The 14,928-nt window shown below is 36.3% G+C and overlaps 1 protein-coding gene and 1 pseudogene across 2 annotated transcripts in view; one reads left to right on the plus strand and one right to left on the minus strand.

Moving 5' to 3' along the window:
• UBE2D1 (ubiquitin conjugating enzyme E2 D1) overlaps positions 1-13,116 on the plus strand; it is a 39,015-nt gene extending 25,899 nt beyond the window's left edge. Inside the window, exons 2-7 of the mRNA XM_080641771.1 lie at positions 3,302-3,365; positions 3,459-3,490; positions 5,991-6,068; positions 7,956-8,061; positions 11,225-11,318; positions 12,240-13,116. Coding sequence (XP_080497897.1) covers positions 3,302-3,365; positions 3,459-3,490; positions 5,991-6,068; positions 7,956-8,061; positions 11,225-11,318; positions 12,240-12,285 — 420 coding nt within the window. The 3' untranslated portion in view covers positions 12,286-13,116. The remainder of the gene's footprint in view (positions 1-3,301; positions 3,366-3,458; positions 3,491-5,990; positions 6,069-7,955; positions 8,062-11,224; positions 11,319-12,239) is intronic.
• LOC308257706 (phosphatidylinositol N-acetylglucosaminyltransferase subunit P-like) lies at positions 2,393-2,779 on the minus strand (annotated as a pseudogene). Its single transcript has one exon. The product of its transcript is annotated as a phosphatidylinositol N-acetylglucosaminyltransferase subunit P-like (transcript).
• Positions 13,117-14,928: the final 1,812 nt, after the last annotated feature.

The following is a 14,928-nucleotide window of genomic DNA, read 5'->3' on the forward strand; positions in this document are numbered from 1 at the left end:
CCTCGGTAATCACTGTAAGCACCTCTGAGAGAAAGCCGCCCTCAAGTTTCGCCTGCTGCCAGACAGTCCAGTTTCTCCCCAAATGAGTCGGGGTTCCCAGAAACTTGCCGGGAACTGGAGTTCAACGCAGTCGGGAGCTTCTGTCTCCCTCCCGCTTTAGAAAGCCAGCCGCGCACTCAGCCTCCCGTGCATTCAGCAGTCAGTCCACTCTGTGCGCACGCGCCTCCAGACCTCTGCCTTTCGCAGCTCCCTGGAGTCTCAGTGTGCTTTCTCTTTTCCTGACAGTCCACATTCCCCCCGAATGAGTCTGGTTTTCCAGCGTCTCACCTGGGACTGGAGTTCAGTGTAGTCGGGAGCTTCCTTCTCCCTCCCACTTTAGAAAGCCAGCCGCGCACTCAGCCGCCTGTGCACACAGCCACCCGTCCTCTCCGCGTGCGAGTCTCTGTACCTCAGCCTTTTGTAGCTCCTTCGAGTCTCAATGTGATTTCCTCTTTTCTTCTAGTTGTAGAATTTCCACTCAGCCAGCTTTCCTGTGGTTCTGGATAGTGTCCGTTTTATCCTTTAGTTGTAGTTTTGATATTGTTGTGCAAGGCAGCAGTTTAGGTATTTACCTATGCTGCCATCTTGGTTTCTCTTCCCCATGGTTTTAAATACCAGGTATAGACAATGATTTTCCAATTTCTAGTCCAGTATTCTTTTATGCTCCAGTCCTATAAAATTTCTGTTGCTATCACCGGGGTCACAGATTCTATGTCTACTTTCCAAGTCAACTTGTCTTTTAGTGTTCCCTCCTCTCAGACAATGGCATCTACATTAGTACATTTGTGAACTAAAAAGCCAGAAGTTCGGCCTTCCAGGGTTTGAATCCCAATTCCACCCCATATAGACCAGTGTTGTGAACACACGGTGAAGTGAGTCACCTGTGCTCCTCATCTGTAACATGGGGAGCATTATCACACCTACCTGTGAGGATTGATTGTTAGGACAACAAAACATTGAGTGAATGCTAGCTGCCACTTACCATCATATGTATCTGTGACCTCTCTCCTTACTCTGCACATGTAATTAACTCATCATTACATCCTCTGGTAGGTAGACCCTTCAGAATATCTCAGATCCCTCCGCTTTCATCTTGTTGCCACTTCTCCAGTCCAAGCCCCTATTTTTCTTGCCTGTAGTAACTAATCTTGTAGCTTCTACTCTTTCCCATCTCCAATCCATTCAAGTACTTAGACCGCTAGAGCCATTTTTTAAATCAGATCATGCCACTGCTTAAAACCCTTCCCAATGCACTGGTATAAAACCCCAAATCCTTAACATGGGTATACTGTTCTCAGTTTTATGCCTGGCCTCTGCCTACTTTCAACCTCATTTTATGCCACTCTACCTCACGGTGTTGCTCATTTCTCCCAGAACTCCCACTCAGATTTCAGCTTAGGTCCCTCTTCCTCAGAGACATTGCCTGATCTCCCAAACTAAATTAGGTTCTTCAGTCCTAATGTAGAGTTATTTAAAAAAATTTATTTTTATTGATTCCAGAGAGGAAGGGAGAGGGAGAGAGAGGTAGAAACATCAATGATGAGAGAGAATCATTGATTGGCTGCCTCCTGCATGCCCTCTACTGGGAATCAAGCTCACAACCCAGGCATGTGCCCTAACCGGGAATCAAAACCGTGACCTCCTGGTTCATAGGCGATGCTCAATCACTGAGCTACTCCAGCTGGGCATAATGCATAGTTCTTTATAATGAATGTATACTTTTTATACTTGGAGGTGATCAGTTCCTTCCCAACTGAAAGGTAAGGGAATGAGGTGATTTCTCCAAGGTCATAGAGCTATAGTTATGGTGAAACTGGAATGCCAATCCAGGACTGGCGACCTAAAGCTGTGTCATCTCCATGGTCCTTCCTTTGCTTCCTTGATGACAGAAAAGAGAATATGAATCAATGTGCGAGGCTTCAAAAGATGGCCGCCTTTTCATTTAACTTCTGGGTTTCTGTAATAGCCATCTCTGTGTAAGCCTTCATTCTCCCCAATTAGATTCCAAACCTGTTGAAGTAAGGCCTATTTCATATAGATTATATACCTAGTACTTATATAAATTACCTTGCCTATAGTAGATACTCATTAAAGAAAAACTATTTTAATCCGTTTAATCTTTTCAAGGTCTGGAGCTGTCTCATGAATTACTCTTCTTCCCATGAGTGACAGAGTACATTTTGTTGTCTTTTTTATGCTAATGCAATGTTTTGTTTATTCTGTCCATTAATAACTAATATTTGAGAACATTTACCAGGTACAGTATTAATGGAACTTAGTCTTAGAGAAATTCAATTTACATTTTCAACATATTTCAGAAAATATATTAAAAATTATGTTAATCTACATACTTTTATGTAAAGTTCTTTGAAAGATAGAACATTTGGTTTACTTCACTAATAGGAATATCTCTTAATGCTGGGATGGCCTCTTTTGGTATTTCTTCTGCTCTTGATTTTTGGCATAGTTATCTGTGATTGTTTGAATGGAGTTGTGGCCAGGTACTCATATTTACTTCAAACAAGAGTACATAACTGATTACTACAGGAATAAGGAGGTAGATGGGCAGTACAACTGCCCAATACTTTTGAGGCCAGTAGGTTCAGCCTAAGGAATTTGGCCAAGATTCAGGCATAAAAGCCCATACGAGATATAGTATGAAGCCAAATTCAGAACTTAAGAAAAGAATAAAGCCATAACGTAATCTTTCTGGCAATGGAGACGGTGAATTTTCCACCATTTCTCTGTGACTTTAGATAATCAGTGTGGAGACCGCAGCACAGGCACTGACCCCCACCCCAGGAGCCCAGGGGCGAGAGAGGAAACACTGAGTGGTAGGCTCAGTGGCCACAGCTCCCCCACCCCCGACCCCCCACCCCAGGCTTAGGCCACATTTTTTTTTTTTAAATATATTTTATTGATTTTCCACAGAGAGGAAGAGAGAGGGATAGAAAGTTAGAAACATCGATGAGAGAGAGACATCGATCAGCTGCCTCCTGCACGCCCCCCACTGGGGATGTGCCCACAACCCAGGTACATGCCCTTGACCGGAATCAAACCTGGGACCCTTGAGACCACAGGCCAACGCTCTATCCACTGAGCCAAACTGGCCAGGGCTTAGGCCACATTTTGTTTTCATATTTTGAATTGAACTAGGTGCCTAAACTGGTTGTTGAGTGAAGTTGATAATTTGTGTCTTCATGGATTATTATGCTGTTTCACTGGATAAAGAGTTAACCTTAAGTATTTTGTTTTGCTTCAGGAATTAAGTGACCTACAGCGTGACCCACCTGCTCACTGCTCCGCGGGACCTGTGGGAGACGACTGTAAGCTTTGCTTTATTGCTAGCATTTTGCTACAGTTAATAATACAGGTTTGAACATTTGTTAATGACTCCAAAACTCCTTTATTTGTTTCAGTGTTCCACTGGCAAGCAACTATTATGGGACCTGTAAGTATGATTCCTATATATGAAATTAATCCCCTCAGCCATATTTAATTCTTGCCGTTTCACCTTTGATCAGATATTTGTGGCTCAGGTTGAATTTTCTTGTATCTGAATCACCCAGGAAGCAAAATGTAATTACAGGGTTTATGATAATTGTCTACAGCACTGATGGTGAATACTTCTAGGATCATTGTGATGTATTTTCCTTTGCCAAATCCTTGATCAATTACACATAGTCCTGGATCACCCACAATTTGTAACCAGGCTGTGTGTGTTTCCTTTGTCTTTTTTTTTTTTGTAACACACACACAAAAAAACAATTGTTCAGAACTAAGCATAATTATTCTCACATCAACAGTTTTAGTAGGTCAGAAATAAGTGTAAGTAACCCAGTAATGAATTCCTACAAGTAACAAATACCAGTTTGCACTAAGTTTTATCACTTCCTATTTGTGAGAGAGAACTGATAAAATATTGTAGTGGGTCTATCTTTGTCACTTCATGAGTTTACCGCTTTTAGTTTCCTTGGGTTATCCTGAAGTCAAAACTACCTGCTGTTTTATGAGTGGCTTTTCTCAACACTTACTGCCTTTGTTTGTTAAGATTGTTTCTACACCCAAGAGGCAGTTATGACTAGAAAGAGGCTTTCCTTTCTATGAGCAAAAATCCAATTGCATAAGAACAGGCACTGATAACTCAAAGTCGCTTTCTGGGAAACATAGTAACATGTTTCCATGAATATCTTTCTCTCTTCTCTTCCCCCCAAAGAGCTTTATCTTGTCTTTAACTTAAAAAACAAAATAATTACTGATTTTTCGGAGAAGGAGTACTGGGCAAGTATCTCAGTTATTAAATTGTTAGGTTAGCCTTTTAAAGGGTAAAATGCAACATATTTATTTAAACAACGTTTAAGAATCTGGTTATTTGTTTGTTTTTCATTGCTTACTAAGAACCTTCAAAACACTACCCATTTTACCACTTGAATTATAGCCCTTCAAAAATATTTCTTAGGTGAATTACATGTAGCAAATGGTTATAATTATGTTACTCATACTCCCTTTATTTTAGTAATGTAAACATGTTATTCTATCATATTATTTGAAAATCTAAACAGAACATGACTGTCAATTATAATTTACTTATGTTTTCTACATTCTTTATTATTTTTTATGAACTAGAATTAAGCAACACATGTAGGAAGAATAATTATACAGTGCAGTCCTCTAATACATATGCAGAAACTTAAGGAAGAAGTAATCATAGTCTTGCTATTATAACCAAAATGTTAGTATAACATAATACATTTAATTAAATATAAAGGAATTAAAATAAAATTTTAGCTATTTTTTGCTACCTTTTAAAAAAAAGTATCTTTCCCCCCTTGCTTGTAGCATATTTTCTAATTGCTATAAAGTTTCCTGGCCAAATTTAGATTCTTCTTGATTCCTAATTTGTTTATTTCATGAATATTGAATTTATTAGTTTTGTTTGGAGTCTTTTCGCATTATTTTACAAATTATTATTGAGTGAAGATTTGCGGTATAATTGTGTAATGCTGTTCCTTAACCTATCCTTTTCATAACTTGTTCTCTTCAGTTCCTCTCCATTCTTTTTTTTAAATATATTTTTGTTGATTTCAAAGAGGAAGGGAGAGGAGAGATAGAAACTTCAGTGGTGAGAGAGAATCATTGATTGGCTGCCTCCTGCACACCGCACACTGGGGATTGAGCCCTCAACCCCAGGCATGTGCCCTGACCGGGAATGAAACCATGACTTCCTGGCTCATAGGTTGACGCTCAACTACTGAGCCACACCGGCTGGGCTCATCTCCATTCTTGCCCCTTAGAGGACTATCAGGACTTCAGTTTCATAAATTAGAAGGTAAATACTAGCCCCAGCCCTTTTTTTCATACTGATTACTGCCACAGAAAATTATTCTTTTCTTACAGCAGTCTTGTGTATACTGATATTTAAAAATCTATACTCAGTCCTAACCGGTTTGGCTCAGTGGATAGAGCGCCGGCCTGCGGACTCAAGGGTCCCAGGTTCGATTCTGGTCAAGGGCATGTACCTTGGTTGCGGGCACATCCCCAGTAGGGGGTGTGCAGGAGGCAGCTGATTGATGTTTCTCTCTCATCAATGTTTCTAACTCTCTATCCCTCTCCCTTTCTCTCTGTAAGAAATCAATAAAATATATTTTTAAAAAAGATGTGTTAAAAAAATAAAAATCTATACTCATAAACAGATTTGATTGGGCAAGTCACACAACTGTGTGTGTCCTATTTTTTATTTGTTTTAAACTCTAAGATGTTGACATGATAGTTGGAAAATCCTCCTTCATACGTGCAAAAGAAAGTCTGTTTTCAAGGTAAATGATTTGAACTTTTGACAAAACGATGGCATGTTTTTCAAACTGACATATTTTGGGTGGGGAGGGGGGTCATTTTAGGTTATCAAATAAATGTAGTAATCAAACACTGATGCAAATATTTTGTGATTTCAGCCTGATAGCGCATATCAAGGTGGAGTCTTCTTTCTCACTGTACATTTTCCGACAGACTATCCTTTTAAACCACCAAAGGTATTTTTATTTTTGTGATTGATGACCTCTATGTCAGGGGTGTATCCAGAGATATTTTATTATGTCCAAGACAAGTTAGCGTGTTCAACTGTTCTATAAAGCTACTGAGTCTAAAGTATGCTTTCTTACTCAAACAATTGTATTATGTTTGTAAAACAAAAGGCAGTATCTGTTATGCTGTAAATTAGGTTCCTTTCTTTTCCTCTTCGTTAGATCTCTGTAGTTTGGGTTTTATGGTCAAGAATCAGACTTTTCCATTTAGGGGATTATCTTTCCAAAGTTGACTCTCTTTTCTCAGTTTTAAGTATTCAACAAGCATTTATTGAAAACCTACCATGTTCTGTGACATTGGAGAATACAAAAGTAAATAAGACACAGTCCTTTTATTTAGTGTGGTAGGAGGGATAAAAACATGTTCTTACTCAATTTAGTTTAAATTAGATCTAAAGAGGGAACACATGATGGGGAAATCAGGAGGGAGAAAATCATTAACAACTTCTGTCATTCAGGAAACAATTATTTCATTTTTTCTCTTATTTTTTTTCAAATTATAAGAGAAGCTTATTTAGAAAGTTACAGAGGTAGTAGAAGTGAGCCAGCCAGGCTGCATAGGCTTGGGAAACAAGTTACAGAAGCAAAAGATGGACCCTGGGAGCTTAGGAGAGAGAAAGGCAGATGTAACGCACCTTGGGGAGGGAGAGGGATCAGGGAAAGGTACAGGTGTGCTCTGGAGAGGAAAGAGCAAATAATTATTTCAGATTTTAAAAAATACCTGAATAACGTTATCCTATATAATAAAAGCCTATTATGCTAAGTGTCTGGTCATCCATTCAGCAAATCAAAGCATAATATGCTAATGATATGCTAATGACATGCACTGACCACCAGGGGGCAGATGCTCTGACTAGTAGGTTAGCTTGCTGCTGGGGTCCTGCAGATAGGGACTAAGCCAGATGGGCCGAACACGCCCTGGAGCTCTCCTGTAGTCCCTCCTCGGCGGGCCAACCTCCTGTATCCCTTCCCGACCCTGATTGTGCACCCGTGGGGTCCCTCAGCCTGGCCTGCACCCTCTCGCAATCTGGGACCTCTCCGGGGATGTCGGAGAGCTGGTTTCGGCCCAATCCTGCTCAATACAGGAGCTGCCTCCTGGTGGTCAGTGCACACGCACAGAGGGAGCGCCACTCAGCCAGGAGCCAGGCTCATGGCTGGCGAGTGCAGCGGCAGTGGCAGGAGTCTCTCCCACCTCCGCAGCAGTGCTAAGGACATTCCCTGAGGGCTCCTGGACTGTGAGAGGGCGCAGGCCGGGCTAAGGGACCCCACCCCTGAGTGCATGAATTTCGTGCACCGGGCCTCTAGTATATACATGAAACGGTATAACAAAAAGTCTTGTGGGAGATTAGGGTTCTGGGTGGATTTCTTAGGACAGGTTACAAACTCTGGCCCCTCCACTTTCCCCCAGAACAGGGTCAGCACCCTATTTTTAGACGCTCGTGTCACTTCCAGGTATCCTTGATAATCAAATTAAGAAAAGGATTACTTTGGGGGATCATCAAAGCCATGGTTAATTACTTCAGCTGCTACTCAGCAGTCATATCAGCTCTCATACTTATTGCACTCTCCAAAAATATTTCTCAGTTTCTTGCTGGAGGTGGCGGGGGAGAGGGGTGGGGAAAGTGGGAGAGTGGGAAAACTTACTTTATCTGCTTTCACATCCCCAGTAGCTAAAACTTTGTGCACACAAAGTGGATGTTCATTCAATTTGTGTTGAATACATTTCTCTACTAGGGTGCTTAAATTTAAAGACATTTTACCTTAGAGTAAGTTGGTTCTGTTTTGTTCATTGTTCATGGATTGTCACATTTTTATTTTGTTTTGTGTTATATTTAGATTGCTTTCACAACAAAAATTTATCATCCAAACATAAACAGTAATGGAAGTATTTGTCTTGATATCCTGAGGTCACAATGGTCACCAGCTCTGACTGTATCAAAAGGTAATTTCATTTATCAGATATATGACAGTTGATAATAGTGAAGCAGGAAAAATACAGAAGTATCTAAGGCCCAAAGTTAAAAAAAAAACAAAAAACTACTGTGTTTTATCCTGCTTTGATTTTGCTTTGCTTTCATAGCTCTTATATGTATTCTTTTTAGCTTTTTTATGTTTTTATTTATTTCAGAGAGGAAGGGAAAGGGAGAAAGAGATGAAAACATCCATGATGAGAGAGAATCATTGATTGACTGCCTCCTGCATGCTCCTTACTGGGAATCAGGCTCACAACCCAGGCATGTGCCCTGACTGGGGATCAAACCTTGAACTCGTGGTTCATAGGTTGATGCTCAACCACTGAGCCACACCAGCCAGGCCTCTTTAGCCTTTAACGGTTAATTTGGTGGGGGTGGTGTTGGTAAGCAAATCTAAATGATGAAGTAAGAGAAATTTAAAATGTTAGAGCTAGAAATTTGGGGATAAGCCTCTCGACTTTTTACCCTTTAGTTTTAGCATATCTTTAAAAAGAGAGAAGTAAATATATGATTTTAGGGCCCATTGTCCTATTTATTAAATGGAATTACTGACATAATGATTAAAGGTTTACATTTGTTTTACTTCATCTAAGAAGAAATATCAGATTAGGTTGATAAAATAAAAATGATTTAACACATATTTCACATTTTAGAATGATGCAATACATATAACATTATTCTAAACTAGTGATTTTCAATGTTTTTCATCTCCTGACACACATAAACTAATTATTAAAATCCTGTGGCACACCAAAAAATGTATTTTTCCTGATCTGAGAAAAAAAATACATATAATTTTGATTTATTCACACCAGACAGCTATTGTTGTGTTGTCTGTTGTCATTCTTTTATTTGATAATCTAAGGAAAAAGATGTCAGTGCCCCTGACTAAATACTCCAGTATTGTGTGTTTTAAAAATTCTCCAGCATACCAGTTGAAAATCACTGCTTTAAACTTTGTGTAATCAATAGCATTATCATAATGACTAATACATACGCCATCTGGATTCTTAACTTTCAGTAATCTGTAACTTTGTTCTTTGCTAAATTATCAGATGTGTACATCTGAAGCCCTTTTTGTTTTTTTTTAGCAAATACTATTTGCTGTGTGAATCCTCTTAATTCAAGTCTTGTTTGAATCCTCTTAATTCAAGTCTTGTTTATCTAAACAGAGGAACACCTGACAGTTGGAAAATATTGTTCTGAGTTAGAAGCATCTGCCCCTTGAAGTAACTTGGTAGATTTTCCTTTTATAAAATTTAAGAAAATTGTTTCTCTTGAAGGATTCATGGAGAGATCCATGGTCATTTAAAAATTAAAACAAAAGAAATAAATGCTACCTGAATATATGACTTGTTTTTTAAAGTGATGAGGTTTATAGGAAACAAAGTCGACAGCCATAATTTTTTCAAGTATTGAGTAAATAATAGCCCTTTATGTCAGTTAGTTATTTGTGAATGGCAGTTTTTGTGACCTAAAATGTTTGTATAAAATGTTCATGTAGATTCCGTTGTCTTTTAAAAATATTTCACATAGTGTAACTGTTATGCATTAGATGTAGGAAAGATTCTGTGTCAAAGGGTTATTCAAAGTCATATATGCTCTTTCCTGGAATGGTATCAGAAACTATAATTCATTTGGCATAAGCAGCTAAATACTTACACATACAAAAGAAATGGCAGACTGCAGATGTTGATCATTTATCTTCTGACATTGGTAGCTTTTTATAAAGAATAATTAGTATTGATGCTTTCTGGTAACTGTCTTTAATAACAGTTTCAAATGGCCTCAGTTTCCTCATATGTAAAGTGGGGATTATAATAATATTACTACATAGGGTCACTATGCACCTGACACACAGTAAGCACACAAATGAGTGTCAACATCCCTTTTTCCTTATCTTAAAACATTTGATTTTTGTGCGTAATAGTGAAATCAGGGCCTGTGGCAGGGCAGCAGGACTGGGGAGGTAAGGACCTTGCCTCTTGCTTATTTTGTAAGGTAGCTTATACCTGCTACTTAAAATACAAGTATTTTAATGTCTTACTTTAAATGCCTTTTTGATTTTTATCTGGAAACTTTCTGGAGACATTAGCCCAGATAATCGTGGTTTAATATACAATGGAAGATAAAGAAGATAAATTAAATATTAGTTTTAATATTAGTGCTCTTAGCACCAGCTTTTCGTGTCATCTAAGAATCAACTTCCCTTTATAAATTCACCTGTGGAATTTGAAGAATAGGAAAAGGTAAGGGAACATAGTAGAGGAGGCTGAAAATGCAAGGTTGTTCCAAAGATCCCATGGACCCCCTCAGAAGTGGTGGCATGCAGTGGAGGCAGAAGAGGAACCAGTCTTGTTCCCTCTTTTTTCAGATACTTAGATTTGTGTGTGTGGCTATTTGTATTAGTATTTGATGTAATGTGGCAAGAAACAACTATTTTTAAAATTTTCATCTATATTTAAAAATATACAAGTTACAGAGTAACTATTCACATTATTTTTACATGCATGTGATACAAATAATATACATGGAATAAAAGAGTCGTTGAGAAAAATCTTACAAATCTTCCTTCTTTGTGGACACTGTATAGCACTAAGCCAAAGTGAAAAAGTACATGAGCACAATGTCCAAATGGTAACTATAATTTGATTGCTTTACCTTGAATTGATTAGAACACAGATTTTCTGCATTAAAATAGAATAAAATGGACAGTTTTCTCTACAAAAGTATCTCTAAGAGACATCTAAAGTTAGGATGCTATTCTAAAAAGTTTTTTATTATGTATCATTTGGGGTATGTGTGTGTTACCAAAATATTTTTGTAAAGAACACTTGAGTTTAAAGGTTATAATAGTTACTTTAGAGGTCCACATTTTTTTAAATAAATAGAAATTCAGATAGAATTTAAACCTTTAAAAATTATAATTTTGCATTTAATATATATATTATGGTAATTTTATAATTTTAAAAATTAAAAATACTTGCTACCAACTATAGTCTAAAATATAATTTAATGTGTTTTGTTTTCTTTATAAGTTCATTGTCTATATTCAATGAAATTATTTTCACATATGCAGTTGTATAAAGAAGAAAGATTATTATCTAATATGGTGTTCTCTTTTCAATATAGTTTTATTGTCCATATGTTCTCTACTTTGTGATCCTAATCCAGATGACCCCTTAGTACCAGATATTGCACAAATCTATAAATCAGACAAAGAAAAGTAAGTGTTTACTATATTTCTGTTTGTGTATATTTCTTTGTGGTCTACCAAAATATAAGTATTACCAATATATTTAGCAATACATTTAGTTATACTTATTATACTTATATTGATTTTGTTTTTCTTTCCAGTGTAGTAAACCTTTCTTTTTAAACATTATTAGTCTTTTTACAAAAAAAATCTTATTCCTTTTCACATATTGTGTAATCCTTCACTTTTTAACTAGAGGCCCAATGCACAAAATTCATGCAAGAGTAGGCCTTCCTTCCCCTGGCTGCCAACACCGGCTTCCCTCTGGCACCTGGGATCCGGGCTTCCCTCACAGCCCCAGCTTCATCTGGAAGGTCGTCCGGAAGGACATCCGGTCTAATTAGCATATTACACTTTTATTATTATAGATAGTACACACTCTGTATTTGCACAGTATGTTATGTTTTTGGTAGGAAAGAACTATATATAATTCTAGGGAGTAAATTTAAAAATGAAAGAATTTAGTAATTGGGAAGTGTTGGATATTATATTCCTAATCTCCCAGGGAAAAAAAGTTATCCCTAAGCCACCCAAACTGACCTAGTTTTCAAGCTGCTTCATCTTACTGGTACCATTGATTCGTTTGTAATTTACAAGTAATGCTCATTGCCTTTTATAGATTATTACTGTAAATTGTTATTTTTTTCATTTTGTTATTTATAATTTAGGTATGTTTTCATATAGGTTGTAAACAAATCCATCAGGTAAAAATTTGACTTAAGTCTTCTGTTTTATTTATTCATAAGGTTAAGTCACATTGACCCAATAATTGGTATACGTATGATTACTGCACATAAGCATAGGAAGGTAGAGTATACTGTTTTATGTAGATAGATCTTCTAAAAGATTCAATTTGTATGTTTTTACTATATCCCTTTTGTATGCCTACAGATACAACAGACATGCAAGAGAATGGACTCAGAAATATGCAATGTAAAATAAAAAAATTTTTTCATATATACCAGAGTACTGTAAAATCTAGGTTTTTTTCAATATTAGCAGTAAATTGAGCACTGTTTACTGTTTCATTGTATCATGAAATCCTTTGATTTTTATCCATTTTAAATGTATTTCTGAAGCAAGACGAAACAAACTTCCAAAAATACCTTTAAGACTGTGACGAGAGCATTTATCATTTTGTAAGCATTGAGAAAGACATTTATTATGGATTTTAAGATACTTGGACATCTGCATCTTCAGCTTACAAGATCTACAAAGCATCTGAAAAGTAACCAAATTATTTTTTGCTGAAATTAGATGTTTTTACATGAGAAATACTGTATGTGTTGTCTGTGTCGTCAGTTTTATAAATCTATTCAGATTTCATTCTTTGTTAGCTCACTTTATAATTTGTATTTTTTTACTGTATAGACTAAATATATTCTATTTACATGTATGTCAACTCATTACTTTTTCCCTGTGAACAGTATTGAAAAAAACCGAACAGCTGATAATTAAATGAATTAACTGTCTCTTTCCCTTGTCTTAGGGTTTTCTGTGTAGATCAATTGCAGATTTCTTAAACCTGAATGATCTTTACACTGTAATTCTCAGTATACTGATTATGGAGAAACACTTGTTTTGATTTTGTTATACTTGACTTAACTTTATTGCAATGTGAATTAATTGCACTGCTAAGTAGGAAGATGTGTAACTTTTATTTGTTGTTATTCACATTTGAATTTTTTCTGTATAGGCAATATTATAATGACACCTTTTACAGATCTTAATGTAGCTTTTCCATATAAATAAAATGCTTTTTCTACTATTTGTCTTGATTACTTAAAAAGATAAAATAATACTTTATAAGTAAAGGATCAAAACTCCATGTTAAATTTTGCAATGAAATTAATTCCAAATTGTGAGACTAAGGTCTATTGATTTGGCTAATTAACCACCATTAATTATATACATTTTATTGCTTTAGCTTTTTATTCGTTCACTAAATTGTCAGTCTAACTGTGATATAGATTGGTCCCTTGTTATAGAAGAGAACTTAGAATAAGTTAGGGTTTGTCTTGGATCACAACTAAAATGGATTATTTACTGAAGTACTAAGATGTGTGTGTATAAGATAGTGTCATCCACACTGAAGAAAAATCTTTATAGACCTGAAGAATAATTAGGTTAATTCATTAAAATACCACTCTAGATGTAACTGACATTGCATTTCTTCACATTTTAAAATTTAGAATTTCCAAAAATAGAATTTTAGTGCCATCCAGTTTGAAAAAGAACATCCTTTTTTTTTTTTTTTTAATATAGAAGTTATAGAGAAAATTCTAAAATGATGCTTCTCCTGGCTTTATAAATTGCCAGTAAAAAGTAGTTAAATAAGCAGGTTATCTTTGCAGATTTTAAAGAAAGCTTGAAAGTATTTTAACTTGGGAAAAATACATCTCTAATTATTAGCATGTTTACTAAACTTGAGTGAGTGTCATTTTTAAGAAGAGTTGTAGCTCTTCTGATTATGCAGTAGCTATATAAGTGTGCAAGAATCTGTGATGGGTATAGTCATTAGCAAGACATTTAAATCGCTGAAGTATTTTACCATGGTTCATCATTATTATTAAAACACAGAATAACCCGTTGTTAGAAAGTGTGTTTTTATAAATGAATGTAAAATATTTAAATGAATTGTGAAATGGATGTTTAAGAAAATACAGGTTTAAAAGTAATTATATTAAGTGATGTCTTGAAACAGGCATATTATGAAGAACACTACTAGCTATATTATTATAAGCTATATTCTCCCAGAATTTGAACACTCAACATCATTAGATTTTAGTATTTAGTATATTTTGATAGGGATTTTGTTTCATGAATATCTTTCACTTTTTTATAAACTTTCATTTGTGTGGCATTTATTTTTGGAAGTGTCTTTTTTTTTCTTTATTAAAGTTTTTGAAACTTGCCTAACTCTTGTTTGCCTTTGCTTACATCTGAATTGTAAATCCCAAGCCAGGGGCCTTCCTCCACAGAGTAACCTTTAACTTTAGGACCTCCTTGGAGTAAGGGAAATGAGTAGCCTTTTGGAGATTTAGGATCCTACTCGAAGTCCTGGATGCTTCAAGATCTAGTTGAAAACTATAGTTAAGCCCTGGCTGGTTTGGCTCAGTGGATAGAGTGTTGGCCTGTGTACTGAAGGGTCCCGGGTTTGATTCCGGTCAAGGGCACATTCCTGGGTTGCAGGCTCAATCCCCAGTAGGGGATGTACAGAAGGCAGCCAATCAATGATTCTCTCATCATTGATGTTTCTCTCTCTCTCTCTCCCTCTCCCTTCTCTGAAATCAATAAAAATATATTGAGAAGAAACTACAGTTAAATTATAATTGATCCCCATTATTATGTGCTTGCTATTGTTTCAGATGCATTTTACACAATATAGGACTTCCCCAAAGCACTGTTGTCATTTTTGTTGCTGTTTTGTAATTAAGAATAAATAAATGTCAAAACTTTTGTCAAAATAAAAAAAAAAAATTATAATTGATCCATACACTCAATCAGCAATACAGGTTGTAAGGGCAACCTCACCCTCATCCCCCAACTATCTTCAAAGCATATGATTTCTGAAATATGG

Source organism: Plecotus auritus (genome assembly GCF_963455305.1).
Source record: "Plecotus auritus genome assembly, chromosome: 9".
NCBI lineage: Eukaryota > Metazoa > Chordata > Mammalia > Chiroptera > Vespertilionidae > Plecotus > Plecotus auritus.